The sequence below is a fragment of the Phyllobates terribilis genome, unplaced genomic scaffold (assembly GCF_046119375.1).
Source record: "Phyllobates terribilis strain yellow unplaced genomic scaffold, ASM4611937v1 Scaffold_3__8_contigs__length_932513732, whole genome shotgun sequence".
Classification (NCBI taxonomy): domain Eukaryota; kingdom Metazoa; phylum Chordata; class Amphibia; order Anura; family Dendrobatidae; genus Phyllobates; species Phyllobates terribilis.
Window position 1 is genome coordinate 105543300 of NW_027362763.1, and position 17923 is coordinate 105561222.

Below are 17923 nucleotides of genomic sequence, written 5' to 3' on the forward strand. Positions count from 1 at the left end.
CCTGAGCCATTCATGGACTTTACACTCACAATAGACTTGTGTTGTAGGTGAGATCTTCGTTTCCATATGACTAGACGGTTACTTACACCATTGTCTATGGAAGGAGGAGAACCTCAATCTCATGGCCATGGTGTCCATATAAGACTGTTGGATCTTTGCAGTCATTTGTGATTTGGATCTTTACTACAAGGTCTTCTTTGCACTCAACTCCTAGAGAAGCGACTTCACTCATTTGTAACATTGCAGCTCTTGTGATACGTCAGATAAGAATCTACTTGAGAAAACCCAACTGTATCTTTGTTTTGTCATAAACTACAATGGATGCAGTTCATACCTTTGAGCTCACCCACACTAGTGAGAAGGATTTCACGTTTTTGAAGACTCTGGGCAGTGGAACCTATAGCAGAGTGGTAACGGCTACTGAGAAGAAGACAGGTAAGTCAGAACATTCCTAGTGTGAAGTCATTACATATGTATTATTCCATAAAATGTTTCTCTTCGATGTGTTTAATGCCTTCAGGATTGTTTAATAGAATTACATTTTTCATAAAAGTTACAATTTTGTAGATATTTCAAATCCCATTATATAACATGAAAACCATAAACCTTTCCAGAGACGCGTGAACTGAAGATCAGTTGTGATTAGAGATCTTAGATGTGTCAGACTTCACTAATGGGATTACATTACCCAACATTTTTCATAAAAGTTAAAATGTTGTAGATCGTTCACAACTGATCTTCAGACTATGCAGCTCTGGGAAGATTTATGGTTTTCATGTTATATAATGGGATTTGATTAGAGATCTTAGAGGTGTCAGACTTCACTAATGAAATTCCCTCACATTACCCGACCATTTTAATTCCATTTACACAAACTTAGAAAGGGTTTTCAATTTATATCATTTTTTTATATATATTTTAACTGCCAGTAACAAAAAAAAATAATGATAGTTATATACAAAAAAAGATCTCTATTATATCTTATAACTGTCTCTATAGTTACCAAAAACATGTACAAAAGAACCCCAAATCATTGGAGAACCTTTCAACCCATTAAAGTCTGGAGCTTTAGGACAAAGCAATTTTTTTTGTTTGTTTTTCTCTTTCATGTTCATTCCAGGAGCCATATTTTTTTTATCTGGGGCAATATACCTGTATGGAGGCTGGTTATATTTACTCCAATATGCTGACAAACAAAAAATTCACCCATAATTTCCCAACTTAAAAAAAAATAAAATAAAAAAAAAACAGTTCAGCCAATTTTATATTTTCTTGCATTCCGGTGCTGCACATATAAGAACTGGCAGAACTGCTGCAGGGTTTCCCTCCTCCCATTTCTCTCCATAAAGAGTTACTAAAAGTTAGGTAATAGGTTTATGTTCGCCAAAATACAGCCACTGACACATGCAACTCACCCTGAAGAAACAAAACAAGCAAACAAAAAAAAAAAAGGATCACTCACGAGTCCTCATACAGACAAATTTTGAAAATGGAGCCGTATTAGGGCTTAAATTTTTTGCAGGACAATATTTAGTTTTCAGAAGTGTAAATTTCTGACCTTTTGATGATCACTTGTTTTTTTTGTATATCTAATCTTAAAAAAAAAAAATACTATTGCAAACTTTTAACAAACAAATGCTTTTGATAATACTCATTATTCAGTGACTTAAAAACTACATAAATTCCACAATACCCAATGAACCTGCAGAATATCTTTCCTTGGATGGCTGGGGTTCATCAAATTATGGGATAAAATGTAGTTTCTACTGTTGCCATAAAAATCCAGCAATTCAGCTTATGTTTTATGATGTGGGTTCGCTTTATTCCATACAGCGCATGGTCTGAAGAAAGAAAAAAAAAAAAAAAAAAAAAAATGCAGCTTTGATTATCACTGGTTATATTGATCAATATTACAAAATTGTAAATATATATATATATTTTAAAATTTTACTACTTATGCACAAGAAAAGAAAAAAAAGCACTTAAAAAGGGTTATATGGTTTCAAATGATAAAGTCTACAGTCACTGATTGCAGACCTGTGAATCCTTCCAGCGCATGCACTGGGTGCTGAGAGGATTCGCTGGTACCTCCTGGTTTCTGCCCTGCAGTTTGCATACCACATGTGCTGCGAGGATTCACTCTGTGTGAATGCAGACTTGTGACTGTAGATTTATCATTCTAGACTGGACAACCACTTGTAGGAAAATATTTCTTTGTTCTCATCTAGTTTTGAGAGCCAAAACTGTCTATAGAGCTGTCGGAGGACGTGTTTTTGATAACAGCCTTTATTATTTATTGGTACCATTTTTAAAAACAAATATTGAAATCACTTACTTAATTTTTCTTTGATAGGCAGAAAGAGCAACACATGCAATTTGGGCATTTTGTTAATATTTGTGGATGCTACGATATAAAACAGCAACCCTTCATTATCGGTGATCGTACTGCAGGGTTGCCAATGAAAAGTTCAAGGAAAAACAAAAATTTGTCAACCCATGTGCCTCTGGTACACCTGACAGCTGTATTTAAGGGGTTAATTTGCTAGGATCGGGGAGACCACCAGTACTAGTAGCAGGAGCCGGGCTGTGTATATATCAGTTGCAATCCTGTAACCGCCGCATGCTACAGATTCTGTACTACTGCGATCAGCATGACAAATACACCAGTCATGGAGCAATAAATTACCTAAACTCTTGACGGATATAGACCTCATGGCATTAGGGGGTTAAAGACCAATATTTAGAGTAATGCCCGTTTTTTACAAATTATTTGGTTTGATAAATTTAAATTAAGGAAACAACGTGGCCCTTAAATTGAGTAAGAAAAAACGGACAAAGCATGAAAATTTCCTCCAGGAGCTTGGTTTGTCCATCCACCTATCAGGTCACGAAGGGATCATCTCCACCCACCCCATCTACGTGGACTCGGATGACTACTACGTCCTGACCCAGGAATTGTCCCCTGCAGGAACACTTCACATCGCTAATAGAACCTGGTGTAAGTATTTCAGAATCACTGAATGTTTTTATATATTTAACTATATAAAATTATGGGCGTATTGTTTGAAAGATGCTCTAAAAATGTGCGGTCAGAAAAGGAGTTTTTTATTTTATTTTAAAGCTGATTTAGACTCCTAGAAAAGTGTTCTCCAAACTGTGGCTCACTAGCTTTTGCAAAACGCCTTACTTGCACCTTTTAGCACATTAGTGTTTGTGGTTTTGTATAGACTAGAATGTCATAAGTTGGAAATTCTATCCTAGATTAAAAGTACCATTAGAGTTTTTCTTTATTTTGCCTCCAGATGGTAATCTGTAATGCATGCTCTTTTTGTGTAGCAAGATACTTAGCAGTCACCATCTTCTGCTATTCCTAGTGCCTTTCCGATCCTCTTCTGCACCATGTGACCAGGGTTGTGACTTCCTGGATCGCTCCAGTGTTTACTGGGAGAATAGGAAGTCACTTCTCATTGCAAGTCTGGGAGACCAGAGCAAGGCTCTTAGCCTTACATCAAATAAGTTAGCGATCGTTAGTAGCGACTTCTAACAGGGAGAGATGGAGGAGATTGAAGAGGAGAGGGGTCAGAGCATTACCGGAAACCATATAATACTGTCAACCATAAGAATTGTAATACATGTTCCCTGTGTGTATTACAAATATTGGATAGTGAATTAAAAAGAAAATATGGGGATAATGTACCACTCTCATAGAATGGTATAGTTGGAAGGGACCTCCTGGGTCATCTGGTCCAACCCCCTGCTCAAAGCAGGATTCACTAAATCATCTCAGACAGATGTCTGTCCAGCCTCTGTTTGAAGACTTCCATTGAAGGGGAACTCACCACCTCTCGTGGCAGCCTGTTCCACTCATTAATTACCCTAACTGTCAAAAAGTTTTTTCTAATATCTAATCTGTGTCTCCTCCCATTTAGTTTCATCCCATTGCTTCTAGTCTTTCCTTGTGCAAATGAGAATAAAGATGATCCTTCTACAATGTGACAGCCCTTGACATATTTGTAGACAGCTATTAAGTCTCCTCTCAGTCTTCTTTTTTGCAAGCTAAACATTCCCAAATCCTGCAACCGTTCCTCATAGGACATGGTTTGCAGACCAGTCACCATTCTGGTCGCTCTTCTCTGAACTTGCTCCAGTTTGTCTATGTCTTTTTTAAAATGTGGTGCCCAAAATTGTACACAGTATTCCAGATGAGGTCTGACCAAAGAGGAGTAAAGACCGATATTGACTTCACGTGATCTAGACTGTATGCTTCTGTTAATACATCCCAGAATTGTATTTGCCTTTTTTGCTGCTGCATCACACTGTTGACTCATGTTCAGTCTATGATCTATTAGTATACCCAAGTCTTTTTCACATGTACTGTTGCTTAGCTCTATTCCTCCCATTCTGTATATGCTTTTTTTATTTTTATTGCCCAGATGTAGTACTTTGCATTTTTCCCTGTTAAAAACCATTCTGTTGGTTGCTGCCCACTGCTCCAGTTTATTTGGGTCTTTTTGAATCCTCTCTCTCTCTTCTCTAGTATTAGCTATCCCTCCTAGCTTTGTGTCATCAGCAAATTTAATCAGTTTACCCTCAATTCCTTCATCTAAATCATTGATAAAGATGTTGAACAATACAGGTCCCAGGACAGAGCCCTGTGGTACTCTGGTTTTTCTAAGATCATACACGTTTTCTAGTTAAGAGAGCAAGTATCTAATGGTTCTCTACTTTTCCCGGTTGGAATTCCAGAAGCGATGGTGAAGCGATGTGTGCTACAGTTGACCAGAGAGCTAGAATATATGCACAATCAAGCACTTGTGCATAGAGACATAAAACCAGACAACGTGTTAATCATGGACAAAGACTGCTTCCATATTAAACTGAGTGATTTTGGCCTGACACAAGCGATCGGTACTCTGGTGCCATCGATGTCATTCATCATTCCCTTCATGTCCCCAGAGCTCTGTCAATTGCGATGCCATGAAGCTCTAGTATTGAAGCCAAGTATTGACACGTGGGCCTTTGGTGTCCTTATTTTCATTGCATTTACTGGATATTTTCCATGGGAAAGAGCAGTAGAAGACGATCCTCTTTTCAAAGAATTTATCTACTGGCAGCGTTTTGAAAACCATACTGCACCTCCAGGACACTGGACCAAATTTTCCATCAATGCTCACGGATTATTTCATGGCTTGCTCTCTGAAGACTCCACCACCAGGAGTCCAGTGAACATCATGAACTATCTTGACTTTCCATGGGGAGAGGACGATGTGCCTGAACATTCCCATGAGATTATCTGCAACAATGTTGACATTGAACATTGGGAGAGCGAATTCATCGTCATCGAAGGAGAAGATGAATATATTGTGGTGGAGAACCGAGGGGACATCGAGTGCATCATCATAGGCGATGCCTCAGAGGAAGCCATTTCTGGGTCCAGTGATGCAGTGCTGATTTTGTCAGACAACGCCAACCTTGATTTGGGAGCTGAAGTGGAAACCGTTAAGGTCTTATGAGGCAACGATGAAATGAGCTCAAAATATTGCATGGCACTTATTTGCATTGACTTTTGATTTGAAAAATTACCACTGGTCTTGCGTGTAAAGGTCACCATGATGTTTTACCAAGGGCGTAAATATGCACCTTTCCATGCAGAAGTCTTTGGAGGAAAATGAACCAAGTAATGTGAATGGCTTTAAAATCATCATTTATTTTAGCAGCTTTATTTGAACCAATGTGTACATCTCTCTATGAAGATATGTACATGATCTCTCAGCCTGAACCAACAGTTCTTGATCCATAAATATGCATTTATCTTCTTGGACTAGAACTCAACTAACCTGGGTTGAGCTTTTGGTGAACCTGATAAGACCACTAATCAGTTACATTTCAAATGGTTTTGCTTATAGGTTTAGGGTCTTCTTGCCCTATGATGGTCAATCTCCTTTCTAGTCTAAAATCTCTGCAAGTATAGTGTATCAGTCTTAAAATATATATTTTTTACATATTTAATATTCTTGTATAACCAATTAGAAGTATCCTACATTTTCTCATTGAGTAATAGTCTCAAGTCTTAGCACCAGAATCACCACAAGAGATCGGAGGACATCTGAGAGTCTTTTAAAAGGAGTGCCAATGGACGTCTGATCAAGTTCTACTTACACAAATGAAAAGGTATGTGAGCCATGTCAGAGAAAGTGCCAATAATAAAGCCCTGTACATCAATTTATATTCATTCTAATATAAGAAAACCATACATGACAAAGTGGTTCAGTTTTTGTAATTGAAAGGAAACTTGTCACAAAGTTTTCTTGATTAAACCACTGACGTTCTGCCATCTCAATTGAGAACACTGTACTTATTGCCCTGTTACATACTACCAGAAGTCTGAAAAGTTTTTAAAAAAAACTCCTGATGTCTCATCTGGGTGGTGCTGGAGTGCTGAGGAGTACAGGTGTGAGGGCTGTGAGTATATGCATCCTGCCTTGGATAATGTCTCACTTGGCACAGCTCCCACTAATGTCACACCGAGCAGCAGGTCTAACAAGGAAGAATGACTCCAGAACTTCAGTACTGACTTGGTGACCGGCGAAATGGTTTATAGCTTTACTTCATGTTAAAACATATCCTCACAGTTCTCTATGAAAATCATGTAAATTTATATTTTGGATCATTCAATGAACACTGTAAAAGTAAAACCAACATTATTTTAATTGTTTAATTTTATTTTTTTCCCACATCTTCAACTTACTTGCAGTCTGGAATGACACCTTTCATTTTACCTTACAACGTTCTAAGAAATAAAAAAATACATACATACATACATTTAATATTAAACAAGCCCTTATTTGGAGACAAGTAAAAACTATATTCCTTTATTTACATGGCATACAATGAGATTTGTGCTTTCTATAGATCCATGTATTCTGTAAATCACACAACTAGGACATTAGATTTCCCCTTTAGATGAATCTATTAAGCAGAGAATCCATTTAGAGGATTTCTACCTTATATTTTGGGCACAGAAGAGACAGTTGCAAAGAAATGACCTTTAACACCAAACAATCATCTCATTTATAACAATTTTATATTGTATATTTATTGCTTTTATTTTCGCCCCTTCACAGACCATTATTCAGGATAAGGTCCGTTTTCTGCCTAGTGTTTCTATTTGTATTAATTAATAATTTTCTATTAAATCTATAAAAACGTCAACCTAAAACTGATGAATGACAAATGTGGAAAATGTCCTCCTTGATCCATGAGTCTCCATCCAGTTTGTGTCCCTTCTACCTGTGAAGCTACAGAGCCATCCTTATGGAGTCTGATGACCATTATGTTGTGACCCAGGATGCGGCTCTTGCAAGATCCCTTCATTTTCTCTTAGAACCTGGTGTAAGTATTTCACAACCATTAAGTGTTTTGAATAGTTCGATATAGAATTGGCCATTTTTGTTTTTAGAGATATTCTGAAGAAGTCTGCTCAGGAATGGGGTTATTGAAAGATCTATTATTTTTCTAGACTAGTGGTCTCCGATCTGTCTCCAGTATTTGCAATCCTCTTTGCAGGTCCTTTGGGTGTGCCAGGATCAGTGGTCTGGTGAGGACAATAGAGCTGTAGTTGAGGGGGAGAGGAGGTATCGGTTTTCTAAATCATCTCCACAATTACTAAATTTAGAGCAAATATCCATCTTAATTACAAAATGTGTCTATTGTTTTCTTCTACTTTTCCAGGTGGGAATTCCAGAAGTGACGGTGAAGTGTTGGGCGTTACCATTGACCCGTGTTCATAATTACGTGTACAGTAAACCTCTGGCGCAGACAAAGCCAAATTTAAAGTGATCCTGACAGCTGACAATCCATGGGCAGCACATATCAGGCACAAGCTGTATAATCCCAGATGTGCATGTTTGACTCTGAAACGTTGTGCGGCATTTCAGAGGAAATCTGACTTTCAAAGCAGATGAGAATGGAGCTGCGCTGATGACTAGTCGCTCAGGTGGCTTCTTCCCACCCGCTGACTGTGACTGCTTGCACATGCATATAGGGAGAGACCTATCAATACAGGGCAAATTGGGGGGAAAAGCCACCGGGGACCCGCTTGTTTGATTAGTCTACAGTTCATCTCGGTCCCCAGTGTCTTTTAAAGTAGGTCTGAAATGTCTCAGTATTTCAGAGTCAATTATACCTGACTGATACGTACTGCCTGTGGATTTGTGATCAGACACTGGCTGTATCAGCTATCAAGGTCCTTTTAATAATATATCAATTTCCAGCTCTGGTAACTCATCAGTGCAGATTGACAGATGACACTGATTTTTAAAGCCCCCATGGATGTGAGACGTGGGGGGCAGGTTTGGGAATCTCCAGACTGCACAGGAAGACTTCCCCCTGCCTAGTTCAGTTTGGTCGGTACATGTCAGTAATGACCATGTAACCAGTAAACTGGAAAGGACAGAGAAAGTCATCATCCTTCAGCTTCAGATCTTATAGTGTATTTGTTACTTCTGCCCAAGTAAAATAATTCAAGAATATCTGATACACGTCCGCCCTGTACCATGAAGTGACCATAATAAATTGCACATTAGGTAACGTCCAATTTTCTCTTTTTTCTTCTTTTTATCAAAAAAAAAACAAAAAAAACAAAAAAACTATGAATTAAGGATTTAATATTCAAATACAGACATAACATGACATACACAACACGAGGTGTTCTTGGTCCATTCATATCAGATTTTTCATTACACAGCCCCTTCCATAAAAACCCCTCCATCCACTGCCCCACGAAAAAAAAAATCTACTGGGGAACCCTGTCGGTTTCTACCCACGTAACAAATGTTCAGCTTGTTAAAATCATAATATCACATGGGGATATTGAATTTGCAATAAAATACCTTATCGCCTGTACTACTAAGGGAGTAATTTATGGTCTAAAATGTCCCTGTGATAACCTCTGTGTGGGACGTACAATACGCCCCCTAAACAGAAGAGTGGGTGAACATCTATGCAACATACGGACTAAATTCCTCAAACACCCGCTCTCTAAACATTTTGCGGACAAACGTGGAGGCTCAACCAAGGGTATAGAAATCACAGGCATTCAGATTGTCCAGAAACATTGGAGACAAGGTAACTACATCAACCAAATGTCACGTAGTGAAAGCAGCTGGATCTTCAAACTCACTGAAACCACGAGGTCTAAACAGTGAATTAGAACTGTTTGCCTTTAACTGAATTCATACCCGTCTCTCACTTTTCACATCAGTATTGAGCCAACTAGGGGGTTTTTATGGACTACTTTTATGGACCATTTTATGGACCAATTTTATGGATATACTATGGACATTTTTATTAACTATTTTTACCTTCATTAAATGTATTTCTATTTTTTATATTTTTTATCTTTATGGATTGGATGGTACCCTGGGGCAATTCATACTGTCCTCCATGCAATTTTGTATAATCCTTGCATAAAATAATATTAAAAACACGGATTTCTATAGGGAACATAGAGCTCTATGGGAACAATGGGGCGGTCTAACAACCAGAAGAAAAAAAAAACAAAAAACAACAAAAACACACAACTGTCAGGTGGCACTAATGAGGACTCAGTACTCACGTATTTAAGGATACACCCAGCACTGAAGGACCATTCCTGATGAAGGATTCGGAGCAATCCGAAACACGTAGGAAAGGTCCTCAGTGCCACCCGTACCCGAACCATTGCGAGACACGCGAATACCTACGTCACGCTTACCACGTGACCGGACATCCCGCAGGTCCTCGCGAAAGGAAACAAGTACCGCTACACAGGGCGCCCGCCTCACTGGAGCCTCTGGCCGGGACTCCGTGAGCGTCGAGACGCCCACATAGGGCAGCAACGACAGAAACGCTGACCACCGGAACTAAAGGTACATGGCAGCAATATCAGCAGTTACCCCTACTATAGGACTCTAGCTACACCACGCAGAGTCCTCACACTCCTGCACTCATCTTTACCTGGCATTATCATCGTCTACGAAGCATACAGGAACAATCCCTCTCTGGTTCCTCCTGGTAACCCTCTCAACCAAATAGGATCTCGAGTGAAACCCTCTACTCCATCCTCTGCAGTAACGCAGTGTATCACCCACTCCAGACACCACTGGAAGGTGCCCATGTGAAACTATAGACTGCCAATACTGCCTACAAAGCATATAGGAGCACAACCCTCTACGGCTCCTCCTGGCAGCTACTGCAGCCACCAAGGAAATTAAGGGAGAGAGTTTCCACTCTTTCCTTGCAGTCACTTAGTGGTACATCCACTGCAGATACCACAAAAAGGTTCCTCTGTCAGACCAAGCGTCGCACCATACAAGGTAAATCTAATCAGGTAATCTAATCTATTGTACATAGTCACACCTGTCTACTGTCCTAAGAAATATTAACTTTCTATATCACAGAAAAACAGCAGCAACACAACCTTCTGGATAACAACATTGGTAATCCTGCCAGTATTCCCACCATCCCACTAAATCAGGTATGAACTATAGGAATAGAGACCATTATCCTTTAACACATACCACTCTCAAAAAAAAAAAAAAAATCCCATTTTTTCACAGAATCCCCGAGTGCACCCCCACGGACTAGAACACATCTATTGAAAATACATCTAGATCGCTAAGAAGGTAACCATCCTTGACATCTATTAGTATTCCTGGAACTAGCTACAGTATCAGGTAATAACCCCTCATCCTTTCTCCCTATAGATTTGACGCGCCCCTGGGCCTGTGTCGCGCTGCGTTGCGCACGCGGGAGCCTACCCGGAGCCGGATCAGTGGAGGGTTGTAGTCTCGTGGCGGTGACCCGGTCCGTGCCCAGGGAGTCAAACTAGACGGCAGTCTATTAGTAGTAAATAGTTGAGGACTACGCCACCCGTTGAGTGCAGCCAGGGAGCTGCTGCTGCAGGGCAGACCGCTGAGGCCGGTGGTAGGATTGTGCAGCGTGATAGTATAACCCCCAACGGGAGGGGTATGGCCTCAGGGCAGCCGACGTGGATGATGGGGGTAGCAGGAACCACTCAGAGACGGTACGGTGTAGTTCAGGGTCTTTACTGGTAACAACGACAGACCCTCCCGGAGTACTTGCTAGCAAACGGGGCCTGGTCAGTCTTTGAGCAGATGGGATCTCCCCTGGCCAGGCGTAGTTGTAGGCCTCCCAAACTGACTGTACTCTTCTGGCTACCTTGCTAGAAGCTGATGTAAGTAGCCCACGTCCCTGAGTGTACCGTGTGGTGCTCACCCGTATGGCCGGTGACTCGGGGCCTTCTAATGGCTTCCGCTCCACGATGGCGGTGCTGGTCCCACGCGTGTGACCGTGCCTTCGGGCTTCTGGGCCAGAGGACCTGAAATCCCCTGCCTGACGGATTCTGCTGCTGGGTAGGAGTTAGTCCCCACAGCCTCGGACTCCGGGTCCGGTAAAGAATCTTCTTAGTCAGGGCGAACTCTGCAGCTGCCAGCCCCTGACTCCTTGTAACTCTGCTGTTTCCTATGCTGCTTCTTGTCTCCACTCTCCTTGTCTGACTCACCCTGCCTCAGCCCCGGGTTTATACAGGGGAAGTTCTTCCCCTCCCAAGACTGGGCAGGAGGTGTGGCATGCACAGGATCCCTGACCAAAGGACCTCCCACCTGCTCTCAGACATAATATCTCTATCACTGTGGCAACCAGACCCCTGGGGTGTCATATTCCCCCCTAGTGAAATTTAGTACTCCGGGACTAAACACATTTAGAAAAACATAACAAAGTATAACAATAACAATACTATAAGAAAAACACATAAGATGGTTACGGCGTGTCCGCAACCGGATGCAGTCTTTGAAGAAAAGCAAAGGTGTCCATTTCACCAACACAGGGAGACGTAACCAGGTAGGGGTCTGTCCTACCCCGAGTCCTTAACAGTCTCTAGTCCATCCTGGGTTACGCTCCAACTATATACAAGGATTCCCGGTAAATCCACCAAGGTTTCCTAAAAATAACTAGAAACACAAAATTATACACAAGCAACAAGACACAGAAAAACATAAATAAAACAATTTATACACTTTAAATTCTCCAGCGTGCGGGTAACTGGCCTCTAGTGGCCCGAGTGGACCTACGGAGCTGACTGTCTGGCCCTGAACTACAGGGTGTAGGAGCTGTCAAGGGTAAACTGGGCAGCTGTCTACCGGCTCTTTGTCTCACTAGGGGTACGGCAGGCTCACTATAAGCAGAGGGTTGATTCTCCTGTTCTGCTTGTGTGGAGTCTTCTGCCTCCTGGACCGGCTGTTCTTCCAGCTCTACCCGTTGCTCCGTAGGTTCTTGGGATGATGGTTGGAGGAAGGTGAGTACGGGTACCACAACTGCACCATTGACTTGAGTCCAAGACTGAGGAAAGTCCCCGAGCACGGTACTAACCATATCTTCCCTTTCTTCCACGGGTCGATGGTCTTCTTGTTCCTCTTCAGGGTTCCTCAGTTGTTCGGGACACTTCTTCAGGTGGTCCCGGGATACAATGGCTGTGGTTTCCCCTCCGTCTTTACTGATGGTACAGACCTTCGGGTTCTCGTGGCTTGAGGGCAGTACGGTGTACGGGTCCTTCTCCCACTGGTCGTCCAACTTGTGGAGCCGTCTCTTCCTCTTCAAGACCTGCTCTCCGGGTACCAGGGGAACAGCGGGAGCATACTGGTTGTAAGTTTTCTCTTGTCTTTCCCTAGCCTGACAGAGACTTCGCTCCACGCTCTCCTGTACTCTCCGGTACTGCTGCTGCCTCTCTGTGTCCCAGTCTGTTTCTGGTGAAGTGTCCTCGGGGGTCAGGACTCCCATTTCCAGGTCAACAGGTAACTTACCAGGTCTTGCCCTCATTAGGTAAGCCGGGGTACAGTTGGTGGAACCTACCGGGATGTGGTTGTATAGGTCCACCAGATCGGGCAACTTTTCAGGCCACAGACTGCGTTCTTCCAGGGGCAACGTTTTTAGAAGATCCATTACCACCTGGTTCATTTTTTCACAAAGTCCATTAGTCTGCGGATGGTAGGGTGTCGTCCTTATCTTCCGGCAGCCATACAGATTGCAGAATTCCTGAAAGACCTCCGCTTCAAAGGCAGGTCCCTGGTCCGTCAGCACTTGGTCCGGGTACCCGTGTGGACGGCAGAAGTGCTGCTGGAAGGCTCTAGCTGCTGTTTGAGCCGTTAAGTCCTTGACGGGGACGACAACCAAGAACCGGGAGTAATGATCCACGATGGTTAACGCGTAGACGTAGCCACTTCTGCTTGGGGTCAGTTTTACATGATCCAAGGCTACCAGTTCCAACGGTTGCCGGGTGACGATGGACTGCAGGGGAGTCTTCTGGCTGGCTCGGTCCTTCCTTCTCAGGTTGCACGGGCCACAATCTCTGCACCACTTCTCGATGGTTCCCCTCATGCCTACCCAGTGGAACCGCTCGCGCAGCAGGAACTCCAGCTTTTTCCACCCAAAGTGTCCAGCTCCGTCGTGGTATGCCTCCATCACCATGGCTGCGTCTCTTCGTGGCACCACTACTTGCCAGAGTAATTCATGCGTCCGGGAGTTAACCATTCTGCGGCACAACTTCCCTTTGTAAAGGAACAGTCGACTCTTCTCTGCCCATAGTTGTTTGGCTTCCTCCGGAGCGTCTGGTTCAAGGCGAGCCTCCGGCCGAGTCAGCATCTCCTTCACCAGTCGGACTGCAGGGTCGCTGTCTTGCGTTTCCGCCCAGTTGTAGTGGGGTAAGGGGTTCAACGTAGCAGCCTGCTTACTCCTTACCCGGTGGGAATACTGAATAGTCCCATGACGGTGGAACGCAGGGAGTTCAACTTCTTCCAGTCCCTCCGGATCTTCTCCTCCGTCCGGCAGGTTGGGCATCCTGGACAGGGCGTCCGCGTTGGTATTGGAGCGTCCTGCCCGGTATTTAATTGTGAACTCGTAGTTGGACAGACGGGCCATCCACCTCTGCTCCAGGGCACCGAGTCTTGCCGTGTCCAGGTGTGTCAGCGGGTTGTTATCCGTGTACACGGTGAACCGGGAAGAAGCGAGGTAATGCTTAAAGCGCTCAGTGATTGCCCATACTACGGCCAGGAACTCTAACTTAAATGAGCTGTAATTCTCGGGGTTCCTTTCGGTGGGTCGCAGTTTTCGGCTGGCATAGGAGATTACTCGTTCCTTCCCCTGCTGGATCTGGGACAGTACGGCTCCTAGCCCGATGTTACTGGCGTCGGTGTAGAGGATAAAGGGCTGGCTATAATCCGGGTACGCCAGGATTTCGTCCCCCGTGAGGGCCATCTTCAACTGGCGGAAGGACTCTTCTTCCAGCTCTTCCCATTTGAAGGGCGGCTTCTGGTTCTTGGCCTTCCGGGACTGGCCTATCAGGAGGTCCTGCATAGGTGCTGCCTTTTTGGTGAAACCGGGAATAAACCTTCGGTAGTAGCCTACCAACCCGAGGAACTGCCGCACTTCTTTTACGCTGGAGGGGCTTGGCCATCCCTTAATTGCGGTGATCTTATCGGGGTCGGGAGCCACTCCGTCAGCGCTCACCACGTGTCCCAGGTACTGCACCTTTGGTTTCAGGAGGTGACACTTGGAGGGTTTCACCTTTAGGCCGTAACTCGCCAGAGCCTCGAACACTTCCGCCAGGTGTTTCAGGTGGTCCTCATACGTCTTGGAATATACGATGACATCGTCCAGGTACAACAGGACCGTCTCGAAGTTTCTGTGGCCCAGACAACACTCCATTAGGCGTTGGAAGGTTCCTGGTGCGTTGCAGAGTCCGAACGGCATGCAGGTGAACTCGCTAAGTCCCATCGGGGTGGTGAATGCGGTCTTCTCCCGGTCCGCCTCTGCTACAGGAACCTGCCAGTACCCGCTAGTGAGATCCAAGGTAGAGAAGAAGTTAGCAGATCTTAAAGCAGCCAATGACTCCTCTATCCTTGGTAAGGGGTACGCATCCTTGTGTGTGATACGGTTGATTTTCCGGTAATCTACACACATCCTCATGGTGTTGTCTTTCTTTTTGACTAAAACTAATGGGGCTGCCCAGGGGCTACAACTATCCCGGATTACCCCAGCCTCCTTCATATCTCTAAGCATCCCCTTGGCGTGTTGGTAATGTGCAGGGGGTACGGGTCGATACCTCTCTTTTATGGGAGGATGATCTCCCGTGGGGATGCGATGTTCTACCCCCTTGACTCGCCCGAAGTCTAACGGGTGTTTACTAAACACTCTCTCATACTCTTGAACCACCCGATAGACTCCTTGTTTCTGATGTGAGGGAGTGGAGTCAGTACCCAAATGTAGTTGCTGACACCAGTCCTCCATGTCTTTCTTAGAGCCGTTACCTTCCTCCGGGTGAGATGGAGGCAAGGGTTCCACAGATTGTATAGAACTTTGATTAGCGGTATATAATTTGGCTAGCGTGGCATACCGGGGCAGGTACACTTCCCTCTCCCCGATATTTATTATGCGAATGGGCACCCTCCCATGGCGTACATTGACCACCCCCCGTGCTGTCAAAATGGTGGGCCTACTGTCTGAGTAAACTGGTTCTACCATTGCCTGGTAATCTCTTCCTCTCAGACCAATAGCTGCCCGGCACCAAATCATCATTTCACTTTTTGGGGGCATGGCAATAGGAAAAGGGTCACACATTCTTACGCTACCAATCTCACCACCGGAGAGTTCCACTTGTTGCCGTTGCATCAGTGCCCGGATCTCTTTCTGGAGCACCCGCTGCTCGCCGGAGCTGGCGTTCTTGGCAACCTGCTGTAAAAGGAAAATCACCTCTGCAAGACAATTTTCAATTACGTTAGTTCCTAGAGTTATTTTTGGGTGACTCTCATGTTTATCAATATCTACAATGATCAGTCCCTGTGCGGCCAGTTCGACTCTACCGATTTTGAGGGCCACCTCTTTAAATCCGATCTGTGGCACGGGCTGGCCATTGCTGGCGATGATACTCAAGTCGTCGTCAGGGTAGTGGGTAATATCCGAGTCATTCCAGTACTGCTTGAAGAGCACGTACGGGATGGTGGTGACCTGTGACCCGGTATCCAGTAGGGCACTCATGGGAATGCCATCCAGTACCACAGGCAAGACTGGACGTCCTCCCACATATCTGTCGCGCCAGTTCGAGGGGCCTGGTGATCTTTTTCCTGGGGGTTGGCCCTCTACCCCAGGTTGTGCCCGTTTAAAGAACAGTACCTTTCCATATGTCCGGATTGATTGCAGCGGCGGCAGATGGGTCGTCCGTCCTCGCTGTATCGGTCACTGGGTCTTCCTCTGGCCGGTGGGGTCCTCCTTGGTCGACGCCACGGGATGTCCTCCGGTCCGGATGCCAGCTGGATCTTCCCTGGGGTGGAAACCTGTAAAGACTGCACAGTTCGGGTTAGCGCAGCAACGCTCTTAGCTAGCTCTTGGACCTGATGGTGTAGGTCTGGAGCCGGGTCATTGTCCAAAGCCTGCGCATCAGCTCCCACAGGCCCTGCTGACAAGGGCGCCGCCTCCTGGTAGTAAGTGGTAGTGGGGCGTCTGTGGGTCACAACGCCACCTGGTGCCGGTTCTCGGAGCACCCGGATGGCTCTGTCCTTGAACTGTGCAAAGTCCAGATGGGGATCCTGTAAGGCCATTGCCCGCAACTGGGTTCGGTGGGCATTGCAATATAAACCCTCTATAAATTGTTCAGTCAACAGCCTGTCCTCGTTTCCCACCCCATCAGGGTCGGTCTGCTTTATGGCCCTCAGGGCCTCTTGTAGGTTTAGTGCATAGTCCCTTATACTCTCATGCGCTCGCTGCTTGCACCCGTAGAATCTAAGCTTAATCTCGGCTGAGGTGCGGGTATCAAAGGTGTCCTTCAGCCGGGTTAGTATCCCTGCGACAGTCTTCCTCCCAGGTGGCCAGGATTTTACTTCCCTTTTGGCTGCCCCGGTTAGTTGGGCCACCAGGATGCTCACTTTTTGCTCTTCTGTGAGGGGGTACACCTGGAAGAGGCTATCCAGCTTTTCTCTAAAGTCATGCAAGGTATGTGACTCCCCTGAGTACTGGGGTAGCCAAGCTGCTCCCGGGATATAGGGCATGGTGAAGGGCATAACTGCAGCAGCGGTAGCGCTGGCGGGGGTTGGGGCAGTGAAGCTCTCCTCCGTATCCGACATCTTCCTCCCCCCTAGTGGACCGTGGCCTACCTTGCGATGATCCTCTTCCGTAGGCCGCGGCTCCGCAGTGGATCGTCAGGGTTGAGGACCTTCCGTCGCGCTCCTGTGACGTCGGCGTCTGCTGGGCTCCTTCCAGGACCTTACGCAACGTCCGGACGTGAGGCGGGGCTTCAGTTCTCGCGCGCTTTCAGAGTCCACGCCCCTCTTCTTCCCGCGCGGCGTCCCCAAGATGGCGTCCAACGGCGGGAAAACTCCACGGATGGCGGGAAGAAGGCCGAAGATGGCGCCGGATGGCGGGAAACCTCCACGGATAGCGGGAATCTTCACCACTGGTAAGTTTGAACAGTCTTTGCTTTTCAGGCACGCAGTACCCGGTGGTTGCGGGCACGAGATCCTGCCGACTACGCCAAAGTTGACGCGCCCCTGGGCCTGTGTCGCGCTGCGTTGCGCACGCGGGAGCCTACCCAGAGCCGGATCAGTGGAGGGTTGTAGTCTCGTGGCGGTGACCCGGTCCGTGCCCAGGGAGTCAAACTAGACGGCAGTCTATTAGTAGTAAATAGTTGAGGACTACGCCACCCGTTGAGTGCAGCCAGGGAGCTGCTGCTGCAGGGCAGACCGCTGAGGCCGGTGGTAGGATTGTGCAGCGTGATAGTATAACCCCCAACGGGAGGGGTATGGCCTCAGGGCAGCCGACGTGGATGATGGGGGTAGCAGGAACCACTCAGAGACGGTACGGTGTAGTTCAGGGTCTT

At 45.5% G+C, this 17923-nt stretch overlaps 1 protein-coding gene across 1 annotated transcript; it reads left to right on the plus strand.

Moving 5' to 3' along the window:
* The first annotated feature begins 317 nt into the window (after nt 1-317).
* On the plus strand, nt 318-7839 carry LOC141258480 (serine/threonine-protein kinase SBK1-like). Its single transcript, XM_073673474.1, has 4 exons — nt 318-435; nt 2795-2995; nt 4732-5504; nt 7732-7839. The coding sequence occupies exons 1-4, from the start codon at nt 318-320 to the stop codon at nt 7837-7839; spliced, it is 1200 nt and encodes a 399-aa protein (XP_073529575.1).
* Nucleotides 7840-17923: the final 10084 nt, after the last annotated feature.